At 54.4% G+C, this 18,771-nt stretch overlaps 1 protein-coding gene across 1 annotated transcript in view; it reads left to right on the top strand.

Moving 5' to 3' along the window:
- Wnt4 (Wnt family member 4) overlaps nucleotides 1–17,376 on the top strand; it is a 22,098-nt gene extending 4,722 nt beyond the window's left edge. The window contains exons 2-5 of the mRNA XM_005353000.2: nucleotides 7,306–7,541; nucleotides 13,494–13,625; nucleotides 13,713–13,855; nucleotides 14,435–17,376. Of these exons, the coding sequence (XP_005353057.1) occupies nucleotides 7,306–7,541; nucleotides 13,494–13,625; nucleotides 13,713–13,855; nucleotides 14,435–14,902 (979 nt within the window). The 3' untranslated portion in view covers nucleotides 14,903–17,376. The remainder of the gene's footprint in view (nucleotides 1–7,305; nucleotides 7,542–13,493; nucleotides 13,626–13,712; nucleotides 13,856–14,434) is intronic.
- Nucleotides 17,377–18,771: the final 1,395 nt, after the last annotated feature.

Here is an 18,771-nt window from a genome sequence, read left to right as displayed (position 1 = left end):
TATATCATGGTATAACATGGATGAACCTTGAAAAAATGATTAAACACAAACATAAAAATCACAGATATATAAAGTATATATATATATGTAACTGCAACCCCCATCTACTCCACGTGGCATGATTATATGGCTTCTGATGCTTGCGAGGTCAAGGCTATGGCACAAAGACCTCTGAGTGTCCCCCTAGTGCCTGGCACATACCTGCCAGGCTATGAGTGCTCAGTCATCAGGGATCAGTAAAGGGAGGGCTCAGTTGCACTTTCCTCGGACTCAGGTGATGCTGAAAGCCCCCCCAGTGGGGCAGATCTGCAGGCTGTGCTCTTCCTAGGGCTAGAGCAAAGCCTCCCTGCCAGCCTGCCAGCCTCTATCTTTCCCACCCCTCCACACAGGGGGAGGCAGGACCAGGCTCTGCCTGAGGGGTTTGCTCAGGCGGCAGCCGGGACCCAGCTGTCTGCTACGGTTTGACTTTTCTTCCCTCCACCCTGGATTAGCCATTGAGCAACTCAGCAAGCATCTGACAAGACAGTGCTCCCCAAACCTGTTGAAACTCGCCCAACTAGGGCCCTGTGGGTGCACTCGCTCGCTCAGGGAAGCTGAGCCTTTGCACCAAGCCTCTGCCTCCCCATTCCTTCCTGGGGGAGGAAGGGCTCTGGGCTGAGCCAACCAGGCACAGATTGATCAGGGAGCTGCTGGCAAGGGTGACAGCACCCTTCTCTGGCCCCACCGGTCACCCCTCTGCTCCCAGCTAGCCTGCAAGAGGTGCTCCTGGTTTGCTCTGCGAGCAGCTGGGAGGCGGAGCTGAGCCAGGACCCACAGTTGCTTCCCAGATTTCCACAAGAGTTGCCAGGTTTTATCTCTGAGTTCGGAGCTACATCTTTGGTGGTGATTCAGCCAGCCCGAGGGGAAGCTCACTCCCTGCTGTGACCCCATCCAGTCCCCCTTCTCCCGTAGCCCCTCTCTGCCTCCCCCATTTTCTGGCAAACTGGAAGTCGAGCTATGTTTTAAAGGTTCCCCTCCAAGTCAGAACCCCTACAGCTCCTGGAAGGGACTTGGTCCTCACAGAGAGTAGGAGAGAGGGGGAGGGAAGGGGGAAAGACACATCCTGCCCTTGTCATAGGGAGGTTTCTCCCACCCCAGTAACTCATGGGGAACCATGCAGGGACCTGCTCTCTGCAGGGGATTGCTGATGCCCAGAGGAGCCTCTGACCTGCGGGGACTCTATTCCACCCCCAATCCCCCCACCTCTACCCCCCCATCCCACCCCCCACCCTTCCCCAGCAGTCCTACAATCCTCAAATGAGTTCCTGGGAGTTTCTTTCCCAAAGCAGGAGATAGCAGAGCACTCCCTCCTGAGTCATGGGTGCCTCACTGCCCTGGCAACCCCGGCTTTAAGGAGGAATCATAGACATCACTGTTGGGGAAGGCCTCAGGGACCCTGAGCTACCATAAAAGGGAACGGTAGGCTCGCCCCTTAAAAACATGTCTGGCACCTATTGGCATCAGTACTGTCTATGCTAAACTCAAGGTCCTGCAGTATTTTCATAGGAAAGCTGGAACTCCAGCCAAAGCTTGTCCCATAGCTGATGAAGGAGAACTGGGGCAGGGGAGGAACCCAGGTCTGACCAACTGCCTGCTGAGTAAGAGTAGAGGTTCAGCCACACCACAGTCCCACTTCTGCAAGATTGGGTTGGAGGACCCTGGCTGCGGCCGGGGCTGTGCTGAAATTCTCCTTGGGGATTTACTCATCTCTCCTCACTCCCCATCTTCAGGCTCCCCCAGCCATCTGGGAACCATATTTCGATGTTGTCAGTGGCCAGGGGACCATGGGGAGCTCTAGGGATATAGGGAGAAGAATTGCGGGGAAGGGAGTCTCTGCTGCCAAATTAGAGGTAAGGTAGGGTCATGGGGCACATTAAACGTAACACCCACTCACTCCAGGAAGACACCTGACTCAGGGAGAGAAGAAAAAAAAACACATTTACATCCTTGTAGAGTAGGGGGCCATCCAGGTTCACATCTTAGTGGCTCCCTGTTGGCCCCCAAGTCAGCTCCTTGCTCCTCTGGAAGATGAAGTATGGAAATTGGGAGCGGAAACCAACCTCCTCAGTTAGAAGGACGGACTTGGGGGCCCTCCGGAGCAAAATGCTCACTCAAGAGATAGAAGCGGCAGGACCAGGAGCTCAGGGCCAGCCTGGGCTACACGGCACTGTCTTTAAAGGGGGAGGGGGGTATAGCACAGTGGTAGAATGCTTGCCTAGCATGCTGAGTCTTCTGAGGGTCGTGGTTAAGAGGAGTTAGGGATCCTAGAAATCAGGAAGTGTGGGCCCCAGAGAAGGTCATCATTTCTCTCCAACTTAGAAAACAAACACGGGGCCTACTCCAGTTGGCCTTGGCATTCAGAGTCCTGTCAGGTGGGAGGGAGGCAGGACAGAACACCAGGAGTGTCCGGTGCTGGCCAGTCCATACTGACTGCCCTCCAGGATTCAGCCAGTGGTGGTACCTCCATCTGGTGACTTCAGTAGCTACAGAGACCACAGATAACACTGTGTAACCATAGGGACAGCCACTCCCTCGGCATCCTTCACCCCTAACAATACCCCAATTCTCCTGCAGTAGGTACAGGTCTCTGGAAGGAGCCGTCCAGGGAAGAATCAGACCACCTAGCTTAGGTCAGTGTCTGATGACACTGGGTGGTCCTACCCTTGGAGCCCCAGGCCATCTTTGGAGCCCAAGCAGCCAGCTCCCAGGCTTAGGGACCAGAATGGCTCGTTTCAAGTCCTGAGCCCCAGTGACCAGCTTGAGTCCAAGCCTTGAAGCCTTAGTGCCTTCTGGAGAGCAGGGGTCAGGGGCAGGGATGCTCTGCTCTGTAGTGGCATGGCTATGCAGAAGCATGGACCCCTAAGTGATGACACAGGTGACAGATGTCCCTCCCCAGACAGTCTCCTCGCTCCCTTGGCACACGTGAGTTTACACTGGACAAGAGAGTCCCCAGCTCTTAATCTCCCTGTGGAGACATTTCCTCCACACCACACTTCACCCCTGATCCTGGGAGTGCCCCACAGATGAGCTGGAAGCACTGGGGACCTGTTCTCTGTCTCTGCAAATGCACTTGGAGATTCCAAAATCTACAGTTCGAATCGTACCAAAGTGATCCGTCATTCATTCCCCTGTGGGCGCATGCCCGAAATGAGGCCAGAGCCTGGCTTCATGAGAGTGGAGAAGGCCCCAACAAAGACAGCCCAGCACAGAGTACCACAGGCCCAGCTGGATGCAGCAGAGGGTGCAGTGTAAGGAGGGTGGGAAGGGCCACAGAGGAGGTTAGAAGCTTCCCAGTGCTTCCGCCTGGGGTGTGTTTAGTTCATTTCTATCTCCTACGGTAAGAACAACTGATCTCCCCATTTTACAGAGGAGCACATTGAGGCCAAGGCTCCTGGATGTTCACTAACTTGCCTTGAGTGACACAGAGATACGAGTCTGACCTGAGTTGTTTACCCAGCCCCCAAACACACTGCTTGCCCAGAGAAGAGACAGGGGTCTTGGGGCAGGGTCACAGTGGTGGTCAGTACCGCAGGCACTCAAACTGGTTAAAGAAACAGTGGGTGGTTTGAGTGGTTAGTTGTGTAGCAAGGGTCCTTGGGGGCTGCACACTCCTTCCATTCCTTAAAAGCATGGCCCCAGATGGAGGCTGTGGCCCCTGCTTCCACCTAGCTATATCCACTAGCTGAGAGTCGCTCCTGCTTATACACTGTTCTCTTTGGGTACCCCCTCCTGCCAACTTGGCCTCCTTCCTCTCTGGTATGGAGGGTACAGCTACTCCTGAGGAGGCTCTAAATGTGGCCTGGGCAGACAGGGAGGCCAAAGGGAGGGGGCAGAGAGGCCCAGGCTGGTGTCCCAGCCCCCCCCTGGACACCGTAGGGCCCGGACCAGTGCCACTGACCTGCTTGGCTCCCCACCATGGTCGCTCCTTCCCGGCCCCTCTCCTCTAGAGTCCAGGGAGTGCCCCGGGGAAGAGCCACAGAGGTGTGGATTAGCCTCTCTGATTTTGTATATTTTGTTTAAAAAGGCAAGCAAACCTGGAAAAGCTTGGGACAAGCCCAGCTAATTTTAGTTTCTAATGAAAACAGCAGGTGGCCGAGAGGATCTGATCTCCCTGGCAGGGCCAGGGCCCTCCGGCCTCCTCCTCGCAGGCTGCAGGCACGGAGGGGAGGGCCTCCTGGGAGGAGCCTGCAAGACCTACAGGCCCCATTCGAGAAACTGGGCACAAACTGGCCAGCGGCTGCAGCCTGCACCCTGGACTGGTGGGGTAACCTGATCGATGGCACGGCCGTGGCTGGAGTCCTGGGTGGCCAGGGCAGCAGGTGGCAAATTGCTAAACCTGTGCTCAGCAACAGCAGGAAGAAGCCTAAACAGGAGCAGCGTAACAGGCCGGGAAAAGCAGGGATGATCAGCCTTACACAGCCGGCCCAGGGGCAGTCGACACCCATCAGGCCCTGGCTCTGCCTCTCCCAGAAATGCTTGTGCAGTCGATATTTGAGCCCGACCCAGCTCCTGGGTCAGTGAATGGCACACGTGTCTCTGGGGGAAGGTTGAGCCACTGTAGGGCACTAGGAGGGACCACAAGGCTGCCCCCATCTTCCTCTCTTCACCCTTGTTCTTCCTTCCCTTATATACTCTGCCATGGGGGTAGGAGGGCATCAGGACAAAGTCCCCTAGCCGAGCTGCAAACATTACTGAATACCTTCTGTGTGCCGTGCCCAAAGAGCTGCAGCCTGAGGAGTCAGCTCTCCTGCCGTCCAGTGGGGGCAAATCCACAGCCAGAGACAGGGGAGAGCTGAGAGCCCAGAGCTGTTTGCTGCTAGACACTCCACCTCAGTTTGCTTGGTTCATCTGTGAAGTGAGGTCAGGTACCAGCCAGGCTCCAGGACAAGCGAGCAGAATGAGGACAGGCCAAGGCTACCGAGGACTGGGGTGCCAACTCTCTTTGGCCTATGCCAGCTCGGGCACTTGCCAGACAAACCCCTGGGGTCTCAGAAAGCAGGAGCAGAGATGGCAAGGCCTCCCATACATGGGAGGGGCAGCTGTTGTGTCAAGTAAAGGCAGGACTGGGAGGTGGGCACTGGTGCCGCTGGAGGCAGTTTCTCATCATCTTCCTGGACGCTGTCCCAGTGACTCACAGCTATGGCAGCCGGGCAGTGTCCCTGCCACTGTCATTTCGGCCTGTCTCCCTATTACATTCAGAGCCCAAGGGAGGAATGCTCAGTTCCTCGAGTCCATCGCTCCCGTTCGGTGGCATGGGACCAGCAGGCCCTCTTCTGCCAACAGAAGGAGAACTCAAACTCTGATAGTGGAAGGCTCACACAGATTTCCAGCTAGCTCGCTGTGCCCATAGCCAGCTCCAAGTGGAAGGGGACTTGCCTCCCATCACAATGGGCTGATGGCTCAGCCAGACCTCCCTGCCTATTCCTTGTGGCTGGAGACGTCAGCCCCTGAATGCCTCCCTTCACCAGCGATGAGGCAGGGCCCAATCCAGCCAGACCTGACCTGCTTAGCTAAAGGGAGGGGGAAAAGAGGTCTAGATAAGGTTAGATAAGATATGTGCCCCCAACAAGATATGTGCCCCCAAATCTTGGAGGGAATGGGGTCTCCACCCTTCTCTGAGAGTCCTAGCTTGAATGGGGACAGGAAAATATCCAGTGGTAGGTTCAACTTCTTGACCCTTCAAGGAAAGACACAGTGGCCTCCCGAACAGAGTCCTGGCCCATCGCCAGTAGCTGAGCTCTTGGCGCCCCCTGCAGGCCAAGAGTGACTTAAGGGTGTGGTTCCGTAGGAGACCCTCCCCTCACATGGCAAGGGAAGCAAGGAGCACCCAGGCGGGGCTGAAGCCAGGTTTGCCACTTCCAGATGTTCCCTTCTCCTGACCCTTACTCCTTTCCTTTCCTTTCTCCCACCCTCTCTTCTTTCCAAGAGACTCAGGTTCCTGCACGGATTGGCCAGAGGGCTGCTAGTCCGTGCACACCCAGGACCTAGGGAGATAGTCAGCAAAGAGCAGGCTGAGCGAGCATGAGAACCTGAGTTTGAGTCCCAGAACACATGTAAAAAGCCAGGCCTGTTAGAGACGCTGTGACAGCTGAAAGGGGCCCTGGGAGACCAGGAGTGAATGCCAAGGGAGGGTGGTCAGTTTGGCTTTGAGACTGCCCATCTCCTTTGGCCCACTCCTGAGATGCACCCAGCTGGGCGAGGTGCATTAGCAGACCTTGCCTGGAATAGAAGCCATGACTCCAGTATGGATAAGGAAAGTTAGACTCAACCAGACAGCCATAGCGTGTCGGGGGCGGGGGGGTGCCTCTGGGAGCCCAGAGCGCGGTGCAGACAGAGACGTCCTGGGCTGGGCCTTCTGGGACTCAGGAAAACTCGGATGCTACTAGGGACAGAGAGGCCCAGATTACACCTCCCCCAGCAGGCTTTGTTTGAGCGAACCTCATTCCCAGCAGCTGCTGCCCAAGCTCTCAGTCTCTAAAGTCACACAGAACCAAGCTCTACCCTCAGCGGCTGTGGACCTTGGACACAAGGCAACAACTTCCCTTTGCCTCAACTTTCTTCACTTTTAAATGGGGGCTCAGGCTGGGGATGTGACTCAGTTGGTAGAGGATCTGCCTGGCATGCATGAAAGACTCCAGCAGCATGCAAGCCAGGTGTGATGCTGCATGCCTGTAATGGGAGAGGTGGGCGCAGGAGGATCAGGTGTTCCAGGTTCTCCTTGGCTATGTAAAAAAAGCTGGAAAAGTCGAAAGGGTGGCTAGCTCCTTAGGAACACCCAAAGCCAACTTCTAACCTTACAGGGATGTGCATACATGTGTGCACATGCACAACACACATATACACACACTTAAACACACATACACTCATATACACACTCACACACACACACACACAATCAACCAATGTTTTAAAAAATGAAGACTGTGACTTGCCAAGAGGACTAAATGAAATAATGTAAAGTGCTTTGCCCAGGTCTAACTAGGTTCCATAAAACTTAACTCTCATCCTGACGGTATAACCTCCCCATATAAGACTTTCTGTGTGCTTTCCTATTCAGTTGCTCCCTCATTCAGTAAACAGGACAAGTTCCTGCTTTTTGCTTCAAGCCCCACGTCAGGCTTCACATACTGACCACTGGTCCGAGAGCTGGGGGAGGCAGGCTGGTCCCCAGACCAGGAGATGAGGCGGCCCCCAAGAGCCCTGAGTCCAGAGAGAGAAGAGCGGGCATCAGGATAGCTGTGCGTCACATCCAACCCCTGCCCCCAGGTACCTGGCCAAGCTGTCATCGGTGGGCAGCATCTCCGAAGAGGAGACGTGCGAGAAGCTCAAAGGTCTGATCCAGAGGCAGGTGCAGATGTGCAAGCGGAACCTAGAGGTGATGGACTCAGTGCGCCGTGGCGCCCAGCTGGCCATCGAGGAGTGCCAATACCAATTCCGGAATCGGCGCTGGAACTGCTCCACGCTGGACTCCCTGCCTGTCTTCGGGAAGGTGGTGACGCAAGGTGAGGAGGGCATTCTGGGGGCCTGGGTGGTCTGGGGAATGACACTTCTAGGGCCAGGCACATCTAAAGGGTTCAGGGGCAGAAGCAGCCCAGGGCCTGGGCAAGGAAATAAAGAATGCAACTGAGGGCTCTAGATAGGGGATGACCCAGGGGAGGCGAGGCAGTGGCCTCTGGTCCACAAAGCACTCTAAAGTGCAGCTGGTCCAGTAAGCTGGCCCTTATTACCAGAGGGAGAAACTGAGGCTCAGCAAAGGGACGGGACTGACCTGCCCAGGCTCTTCAAAGGACAGGAACAGAATCAGACTTCACCTTTGTGTCTAGCCTCGGGTCCTGGAACCCATCTGTGAGCTTCCGCGTGTGTCAGGCTCCTGTCCTAGGGCTCACAGTCCAGCGGGGACCAGATTGTCCGCAGCTGCACAGCAGAGGCAGCTCCCACACCTGCAGCACTGACCATGGGCCAGGCACTGTTTTAAGGACTGTAGGACACACTACATCTAACTCATCTGCCTCTGAGTCTGGTGTCCGTGTAGCAAGTCCAGAACTGGAGGCACAAGGCAGTTAAGTGATTTCCCTGGGGTCACAGAAGCAGAGAATGGCAGGGTCTGAATGTGTGCCCAGGCGGGCTCTGCACCGTCACAGCCAATAAACACAACAACGGGAGAGGAAACTGGAGGTCTCCCCTGGCCAATACTGGGTTTTCCCAAGATCAGGGACCAGCTGAGACGGGTAACGGGAGAGAGCATTAGGCTAAATGCAGGTGAGCGAGGGCCCAGCAGAGAGGTTCTGCGGAACTGGAGGGTTCCTTGAGGCACTGAGGTCAAACCCCTGTCCTCGGTGGGAATGCTCAAAGCCAGCTGCCTCTCCACCTCCTGAGCACAGAGCTGACACGGCTCACAGCAAGTCAACGGGGCTCTTTGAGTCGCTCGAGCTGCAGGAAGAGGCTGCCTGGGCCAACCTTTGTCTTGGCACCTGTGGGCCTGGCCAGTCCCGGCTGCTAGGCTCGTGGCAAAGCATTTGGATGCTGTTGGAAACCAACTGTGATTGAAATTTGGAAGCCATTCTCCTGAGAGCTGGCAGGGGCTGGCAGGCATGAGCACACTTGGCATTGCTGAACTGTGCTGTTCTGAGAAAGAGACAGATGCCCAATGAGCAGTCCAGTGGTGAAGCCTCACGGCGGGGATAGCACTGCTGCCCAGGGCCCAGAGCTGCACTAGGGAGGCCCCAGAGCCAGCTTTCCTATGGTGCTGCTCTGCGGAAACCCCTCTCACACTGTGGATGTATCCTCTAGAGCAGCGGTCTTCATCCTTCCCAACGCCGCGACCCTTTAACACAGTTCCTCGTGTTGTGGTGACCCCACCCATAAAATGATTTCATTGCTACTTCATAACTATAATTTTGCTACTGTTATGAATTGTAATGTAAATATCTGATATGCAAGATATTTGATAGGTGACCCCAAAAGGGTCACAACCCATAGGGTGAGAACTACTGCTCTAGAGAGACTGACAGATAAATCAGTGTGCTTCTTATGATGGAGTCACATATGCTGTGTCCCCCCCAAAATGCCCAACCATTTCTCTACCAGCTAAGCAGCCCCCCACCTAGCCCCTCCTTCCTTCTGCCCCAGTCCGTCCCTCTGGGATTTATGCCTCTCTAGTGTTCTTTCTTTGAAGATGTTGTTAGGTAACGCAGGCAGGCTAGCCTTGAACTTGCTAGGTAGCCCAGGCTGGCCTTGAACTTGAACTTCTGCCACTGCCTCCCAAGTGCTGGGATGACTTACAGGCCTAAACCAGGCTCTATATTTTTTAAAGGGGGTATATTTTGCATTTTTTTTTGTTTTGATATGATTCCATGTTTATAAAAAATACAAGTTGCAGGATGCAATTCCTAGATATTCATTATTAGAGTCACTGGATCCTTTAATATAGCTGATTCTCTACTATGTATCTAGATATACTTTTTTATGGAAATCATGTGTGCTCACACTGCGTCTTTATACCTTCACACTGAAGCCTAACAACTCCCCACCCACGCCCCCTTCACCATCACTGCATCCCCAAGCAACAGGGGTGGCTCTTATGCCTGTTCATAGCATACCCCGAAACCTGGCATGGAGGACAGTCAGTAGTGTCAGCTAGTGATGGGCTCATCAAGACAAGGAAAAGGAGGACATGATCGGTGAGTGCCAGCCTGAAGCTAGGAGGGGACCTCAGGACCCTGTGGAATAGTCTGCCTTTTCCATCTGGGGGCAGGAGCCAAGGAAGGGACTAGCCCTATCAGCAAGTTATGGGGACACAAGAACCCTGCCAGGCCAAATGGAAGCTGTTCTGGAGCTCTAAAGTCCGAGTGGCCTGGACAAGCATCCTGTCCCCTTGGGGCTAAATCAAGGCATCCTAAGACCAGGCCAGACACAACAGGCAGACACCAGCCATGTCTGGGGGATAAGTCTGAGCTCATCGCACACACCCACCTTCCTCCACTTTGTATCTGGTTTTCTTCACTAGTGAAACTCGCCTTGGAACGCATTTACCTGGTCAGTCTCCGCGGAGCCAGGGGAAAGGGACTCACTGCTGGGAACACAGGACTGGCTTTAGAGGCCCATGAATTGAAGGACAGCAGAGACAGGCAAACTTAGGGCAGGTGACTTCATTCCTCCTGGTCCTTACCTGTCTCATGCTTAACTCTCAGGGCTGTTGATGACATTCAGTGGCTTGTGCAGTAACTACTTCATACAGTCCCTGACCTGCGAGCCTCACAGGACCTCCGTCACTTCAGCAGTGACAACCAGTCTGGAGGGGGAACTCAGCAGGTGTCCACATTCATGAGTTACCTGGTTAGGGAAGGGACCTCAGGAATATAAGGGGACAGAAAAGATCCCCCTTTGGGTCCAGACGGTGGCCAGTGAAGAAAGGAGTGTTGTGTGTTGGCCTATCCTGTGCTATCCAGCCCAGATCATCCTCACACAGCTCTGAGTTTATGTCGTTCCCAAGTCACAGCTGAGAAGTCTGAGGGAGCCAAGGGTGGTGATGACCCAGATCCAAGCCCTGCCAGCTATGAGAACTTGGGCAAGGTCCGTGCCCTCTCTATAACTCAATGTCCTTCCTAGAAAGTGGGGACAAACCGAGGGCCCACCTGCTGAGATATCTGGGGTGTCCATAGGGCAACGATGGAGCTGTGCCCATTCCCTGGCCTCCATCGGGACACCTACCTCGTGCCCAAAGGTCACCACACCCAGGGCCTCCCCGCCAACCCGGCTCAACCTCAGCCAGTCCTCCTTCAGTTCCAGCTCCTTTCTGCTGGATTGGCTTCCCTCCCACCATCTGGAGAGATGTCACCACGACGTGCTCTCAGGCCTTGAGTCAGGCAGGCTCCACTCCAGCTCCCATTCTGCCATTTGCTGCTGCAGAACCCTGACAAGCCTTATGTTTTCAAGGGATCAATCTAAGATTGCTGAGTCCTGGTCAGTACACGGAAAGTCCCCTTTATACAGGGGTCCTCAGAAATAATGGTTATTGGACCTATATGATTGCCTTAAACCCCCAACCCCAGGCAGCATTTGCCCCTCAGAAAAGATGGCATTGAGGCCAGATCCATGGGGCCAAAACTTGGGGTAGTCTGGGAAGAAAAGCAGCAGAAGGAAGTCGTGGGTGTGGGAAGGGCAGACGGCAGGGTAGAGAGGAAAGAAGACAGCAGGGTGGGCACTACAGAGTTATGCTCTCCCCTGGCCCAGGACGGGAGCAAGCAAAGATGTCTCCCTCCTGCAGCTACAGCATGATCAGGGTGAAGTATTCACCACCTCCCCAGGACACCCCACCACAACACTCCCAGACCCACCTCAATGTAGTTTTGAGGAAATTGGGCCCTGCAATGTCTTCCTCCAGAAACCGAGGCTCCAGCCTGGGTACCTGGAAAGCTATACACACTACTAGAGTCAAATGGCTGGAACCCAGGGTCAGTAAGAAAAGGATGAGTTCTGGCTACTCCACATCCTAGCTGGATAACACTGGTGGCTCAGTGCCTCGATTCTCTGTGTAAGGTGAGGACGCGTATCCATTCCTATCAAATTGGGGGGAAAACACCCCAACTAATGAGCTGAGTGCTCAGATGAGGCCTGCACACAGTAGGCTGTTTGTGAGCTAGAGCTTTGGTTATTATGGTCTCGGAGAGCCTCTTCCTCAGTCACTCGGAAAATGAAGACATTATGGTGACCTCAGTCCAAGAAGACAGATGTTTAGAGACCGAGGCAGTGGTCTCCTGAGCAACCCCACAGGGAGACTAGTAACCCCAAGACCACTGGCACTAGGGGGCAGAGGTGAGTGGGAGCCAGAAATGGGCAAGGACTTCCCAAGCAGCTAAAGGAGCATGGGACCTCCAAGGGCAGAGGGTTAAAGCCACCCACCAGTCCCATCAGCCTTACCTCCTGGGACTTCCCTTCCCCCTTGGTCTTTGGGGCAAAGATTTGTGCTGGTTCAGGCCTGGAAATACCAGAAATACCAGAAACTGAAGTTGTCTCTCTTTGGGCGGCCACAGCATAAAACCAACCAACATGAGCCTGCTATTAACCTCAATTAGCTTGGAGAAGGTTCCATTCCAGACTGTCGAGGCTCCATTGCTCCAGCCAAGCCCCTCTATGCAGGCCCAAAATGGCCAAACAGAGAGTGGGCAGTGTAAAGGAATGGTGGGTGGTACTCCCTGTTTCAGGACTGCATCGAGAACAGGGTGTCCCGAGTGTTGGGGGCTGAGCTGCCTCCTACTCCAGAGCCCAGGCTGGGCTGCCTCTGTCCACAGACAAGCACAGTGGAGGGGACTGTTCTCATCTGACCATGGTGACTGCTCCCCAGGGCAGCTGGGAGCACAAGCCTGGGTGTCGCAGAGGTAATTGCCAACCATGGGGCCAAAGCCTGCCCCCACCACTCTTGTGGACACAGACCCTACATCAAGAGACAGAAGGACAGTCACAGCACACAGAGGCCTTCACAGGGTCTCGGACAGGAGTAAGACCCGCTGTCTGGTCACACACCCAGCCAGCATGCGTGCTCTGCTCACACACTGACTGCCCCAGCTCACCCTGAGAAAGAGACTCTACAGAAGCTACACCCCCCCAGGCACAGTTCCTAGGAGGATAAAAACATCCATTCAGGCAAGGGAGGAGGGCCGGCACCAAAATAGAATTGCTGAGCAGCCGTGGGCAGGAGATACAACCACTGCAGAGGCCGGCAGACCTGTGTTGCAGAGGCTTGCTTCCATCACCTCCTGGCTGTGGGACGGGGACGAGAAACTTCCCCTCCAGGAACCTGCTGGCTAGTCTCTAGACACTGGGGACAGATCAAGCTGGCAGGGGCAGAGGACTTGTGTACAACCCACTGTAACCCCCACTCCCAGTCAGCAAGAGGGGCTCAGTGCTAGGAGCTGCCAATACTATAGTTTGTTCTTCAAGTCTCAAGGAAGCAGGAGACATTGTGAGCTGCAGGCCCCACCTCAGAGAAAGAGCTCAGTCAGGGTCACAAGTGGGGAAACGTAAAGCCTGGTGAATAATTCAACCACCGCAGTGTGGCTGTGCCCCTTCACGGAACTGTAGTCATCACTTCCCCAGACGGTCACAGAATTACACGACTATCGCTTGCCTTCTGGAGGAGCTTGTGAGAACAGATGAACAATCGGGCCCTGAAGCCAGGCTGTCTGCTGCTTCTGCCACGTGCTGTGTGACAAGCTGGCAAGCCTCCGTAAAATGGGGATGACCATAGCTCCTGCCTCACTGGTCCTCACGTGTGAAGGGGGTTCAGTGATTGGTGACAAGAACCTACTGTGTGCTTGGCATGTAGGCTTTCCACCTGCCTTGCCCCTTCTTGGCATCCAGCATTCGGCAGCCGTCTTATACCTCTTTCTTTATGCAAAGAAAGTACAGACGTGGTGCCCTAGGGCCTAGCCCTTCTCTCCCTCTGCCTCGCACAGGGACTCGGGAGGCGGCCTTTGTGTACGCCATCTCTTCAGCAGGTGTGGCCTTTGCGGTAACAAGGGCGTGCAGCAGTGGAGAGCTGGAGAAGTGCGGCTGTGACCGGACAGTGCATGGGGTCAGTCCACAGGGTAAGCACAGATGTTCCAAGGGGAGAGCAGGGGCCTAAGCCCAGGCCCAAACTCACCCCAGCACTCTCTATGCCCTCTATACACCAGGCTTCCAGTGGTCAGGATGTTCGGACAACATCGCCTATGGCGTAGCCTTCTCACAGTCCTTTGTGGACGTACGGGAGAGAAGCAAGGGGGCCTCTTCCAGCAGGGCGCTCATGAACCTTCACAACAACGAGGCCGGCAGGAAGGTAGAGTGGCACCCATCCCATTGGCACTGGGGTAGGACTGCATGGGCAGAGTCCCTAAAATAGCCCTACAGCTACTCTGGGAAGGCTCACGTCACCAGGCACCTCTGTAGGCCAAGGGCTGGGAGTGGGGGGAGTAGGTGTCATACAGCAGTGTAAGTGGCCTTGTTCATACCTATCTGCATGGACCCAGTCCTGCCTCAGGACTGAACCCTCTCGTCCACCCACACACCTGACACCATCTGACTTCCCAAAGGCTCTGGAGACTTAGCACAGCACTGTGCTCCCATCATGTCACCTGTCACTCAAATGCTTCCGAGAACACTGACTGCCCTTCACTGTGACTCCAGCAACTCCAGGTGCCTCAAGTACAGGGACACCTCCTTGGTCTGTCCTCAGCACTGCTTGCCAGCTCAGTGCAGCACCCAGCTGGTGTTTATACAAAGGAGGCATGACAGTGAACCCCTCGATTCTGCATCAGCCTTGGGGTCCTGTTATGCAGTATGACCGTGTATTGGTCCCCAGAGGTCCCTCCCCTACCTCTACTGTCCCTGACCATCCCTCTTGCCTCCTCCCTGACAGGCCATCTTGACACACATGCGGGTGGAGTGCAAGTGCCATGGGGTGTCGGGCTCCTGTGAGGTAAAGACGTGCTGGAGAGCTGTGCCGCCCTTCCGCCAGGTGGGCCACGCACTAAAGGAGAAGTTTGATGGTGCCACAGAGGTGGAGCCACGTCGTGTGGGCTCCTCCCGGGCACTGGTGCCACGAAATGCACAGTTCAAGCCACATACAGATGAGGACCTGGTGTACCTGGAGCCCAGTCCAGACTTCTGTGAGCAGGACATACGCAGTGGTGTGTTGGGCACGAGAGGCCGCACATGCAACAAGACATCCAAGGCCATTGATGGCTGTGAGCTGCTGTGTTGCGGCCGTGGCTTCCATACAGCACAGGTGGAGTTGGCCGAGCGCTGCGGCTGCAGGTTCCACTGGTGCTGCTTCGTCAAGTGCCGACAGTGCCAGCGGCTCGTGGAGATGCACACATGCCGGTGATGTGCCCAGCAGTGCCCAGCACCACCTGCGTGGCCCGGGGAAGGCCAATAATTTAAACAGTCTCCCACCACCTACCCCAAGAGATACTGGTTGTATTTTTATTTTTTTTGTTTGGTTTGGTTTTCGGGTCCTCAAGTTATTTATTGCCAAAAATAGGCAGGCAACCCCAAGGGCACCACCAAGGGGCTCCCCAAGCCTGAGCCTTTACGTGTGGCTGCCACTGACCAAAGGGACTTTGTTTATGCCTCGGGCTGTCCACACTGACCACTGCTGACTACTCAGCTGTTGTGTCTATTTTTCTACATGTAGACTAAAAAGTGGGTAACAAGGAGTGATTGTGGACCCACCATCCAGGGAAACAGGTGGCCCTATGGCAGGGACAGCAGGTTCCATCTTGGTGGAATTTCTATCACCGGCAATAAAGGAACTTGCACCTCTGCACCCCACACATACATGGGGACCACTGGTAATCTGAGCCTGGGAACCCTGACTCTTAAAATCCCTAGGAAGGGAATGGACAGGTACCAGGTCCAAGGCTAAGGGCTCCTCTCAGCCCTCCCATGAGCAGCTAGATTCCAGGTAGGCACACACGTGAAGTGGGAAAAGAAGCCCACCCGAGGCCCTCCTCCTCAGTCTCCTCCTTGGAAAGGGAAACTGCTCCTCCTAGGCCCTCCTAGGCAGGATAGGGCTGTCATCCTGGATCAGATCCTAGCTTGGACCTAGCAAGTCACATCCCCATGTGAGTCACCGTCACAGTGCTATCCTCTGTGATGCTGAGAATGGAAATGTCACACAGAGACAGGGAAGGGCTGTGCAGAGATCCCACCCTGCAGTATCTCACTCACTTAACAAAATTTATTGAGCAAACACTATGCACCAGGCCCTGTCCTGGGATATCTATCTCCCTTGGTGACCACAGCTATCCTGGGAACAAATAGAGAGGCACACACCCTCTTTAGAGCAGGTAGTCATGCCTGTCAGCCTCAGCCTCACAAGACCTTAGCAGAGGCAGAGCCAGTCCTTAGCCCCTGTATCCAAAGACAGATATGACAGGTCTCCTTGCGCCTGAGCAATGGGGTACAGGGAGGCAGTAGAGCCAGAGACCACAGGCTGGGCTGGAACCCATATGGTTGCAGAGGGCTAAGTGGCTGAGGCAAGAAGGGGAACAGTTAAAGGCTGATTAATGAGTTCTCAGAATCTGAGGCACCCCCACATCCAAGACCTAAGGTCTCAGAGGCCTTGAATATGGATAAGGACAAAAGATTCCCAAGGGACATCAGTAGCTGGTGCCTGGCCCAATGCACTAGTCAAACTGTTAAGAACCTACCAAGTGTTTAGTACACAGGACACACACAGACCCAATTGCTTCTCAGTTGGGTGACCAATACTCAGAGGAACTTCCCAGCATGGTCTCCAAGTTGCTCCCATGTCCAGGACTCCAGGTTTGATGTCTTCAGCTCTGAGATCCCCTTGGGGACTCTGAAATCCCAAGCCCTTTGCTATTGGGTGGTGTGAATGCAAAATCCAGGCTTCCGAATATGGGCTCGGGCCTGCACAAACTCTCCTCTGGGCCTGTGGTTTGTGCCTCCTAGCGTTGGCTCCCTCACGAAGAGGGTCAACACCCTTGGCCCCCATCCAAGGTCTCTGCTCACTGTCCATCTGAAGAGGCAGCCAAAACCAAGTGAGATGCTGGAACCACATTCAAATGCAGGGATAATCTTGGGCAGGCTGTCTCTGATGTGGACGAAAGCTGAGCTGACCAAGGGTCCCCACAGCTGCCCAGCTGGGCCCACTGATCCTCTGGTAGACTTAGTTCAGAACCAGGGAAGATATGGCCCCCTCCAAGGCCCGCCCCAGACAAAGAAAGGAGGGGAGCTGTCCCTTCAGAGAATGCTGAGCCAGGAACTCCATCCAGGGGCAGTTGGGTCCAGACTGCTTACTCGTTTGATGGACACTATCCCAAGAAGGAGGGTATCTAGCTCCCCTAAGATGATCCTCCCAGGGTTCTGCAGGCTGTTACCAGGTGAATCAGACCACAGGCTCGAACCACTGCCAAGGCCAAAGGATTCCACAGCCACAGAAAAAGAGCTTCGTTGGACTTGTCCAGCTCCAAACTGTCTCAAATACAAAGAGCTGGCAGAGGGCTGACATAGCTCAACACACTTGGGCCACAAAGGACCCAGGAAACTGGCCAGAAAGTCCGCATCCTACCTGAACCACTCTCCACTGTTCTTGTCACAAGGCAAGTGGTATTCCTCCAAGGCCAGGGCTGGGTAAACCAGCTCTGGATGCTGCTACCCTACTCTGCTGCCCCACCCCATCCTCCAGTTTTTATATGAGGCTCCTTGGCATTGTGACATCCCCATGGCGTAGTCTGAGATGCACGATAAAATGGTTATTTCTTTATCTGGCAATTGTAGCTGTGACTTTTTTTAATAGAATAGGGAGAAGAGAGAGACTTTGAGAAGGACATGGATAAGGCAATACTGTTGCTAAGTAAGTATTTATAAAGTGAATTCTAGGTATGGGAACATCCCACCCTTGCCTTTTTGCTTTGGAAGAAGTGGTCTGAGGCCTACACCAGGAGCCATCTATATGCTATCTGAAACCAGTCATCAACGGCAGACACACATACAATCCTCAGCTGAGGAACCCCCCAGGTCTGGTAAATTTCTCACCTTTCACAGCCTGTCCCCACTCACATGAAATGAAGGTGAAGAAGCTTGGGAACAGTTAGGCTATGTGTCTGCCTTTCTAAATACCTGCTGACAGTAGAGGCTGAAGGAGTGTGCTTTCTGGGTGGCAGGGACAACATGCATTTGTGACCAACAGGCAAGATGACGTCAGGGACAGGGAGAAAAGGACAAATCAGATTGATTCTAAGGCAAGTAGGACTGGAGATGTAAGGAAGTAGGATGCGAGTCACTTCCTAGAACTCACTGTGTGGCCAGATCCTTAGCCGATTCACTGTCCTCTTTGGGGTTCATTTCCTCGTCTGTAATAGGAGCTTCCCACAATACACACTTCATATCGGATATGTAACAGAACTTAAAGTTAATGAAGGGCAACTCCTAAGGAGTGTGCCCATTATCTATTTCTCAGGAAGATAGGCAGTTAAGGTAGACAGATGAAGAAGGCTGAGGCAGGGGTGTGGAACAGGTGAGGGGCTGAGGCAGCATTCTAGCCTCAGCATCCTTCCAAGGCTCAGAAACATGCCCGTCTCCCAGAGTTGAGACAGTCGGGGAGCAGAGAAGCCCAGACACCTGGGCAGCAGCTAGCAAGCTGAGAGCACTGAACAGCTTAGGGACTGCTAGGAGTCACCCCGCTCCACAGTGGTCAAGAAGCAGGGCCAAAGAGTATGGTGAGAAGTGAAAGTGGGAGCATCAGCACTGCAGAGTGAACAAGTGGTGGGCCCTGAAGGGTGGACAGCTCTCGGCCCTGGGCTGGGTCGCATCCTAGGAACTCGGGCTCAATGGTCTCTGGGGAGAGCATGAAAACGCCTTGAGAATAAGTCCTCCCCAGATGTATGGAGACACCAGAGGCGGGTCTGGTCAATTCTGTCATGCAAGGCTGAGGGCACGGGACTTGTGAAAGCAGAAGGGAAGAGAGGGAAATGGATGGCTGAGGGTGCTAAGTTGGGCTAGAAACTGGGTGAGGAAATGGCAGGGGTGTGTGTGTGTGTGTGTACACAAGGGAGGAAGAAAAGCATGAGATGGTACTGAGACCCTATGGGTGGTGGCTGAGCTAAAGCCCAGCAGGTTCTTAGGTCAGAGCAGAAAGCACTGAGCTTCAGCGTTGATCATGGTGGGGTGGAGGTGTCTTAAGAACGCAGGAGAGAAGGGTGAGGACTGTGGCCTGGCCTTGTCCAG

Source organism: Microtus ochrogaster, chromosome 10 (assembly GCF_000317375.1).
Source record: "Microtus ochrogaster isolate Prairie Vole_2 chromosome 10, MicOch1.0, whole genome shotgun sequence".
Lineage (NCBI taxonomy): Eukaryota > Metazoa > Chordata > Mammalia > Rodentia > Cricetidae > Microtus > Microtus ochrogaster.
Note: the sequence above shows the minus strand (reverse complement) of the source record. Positions and strands in the feature narration are given on the sequence as shown.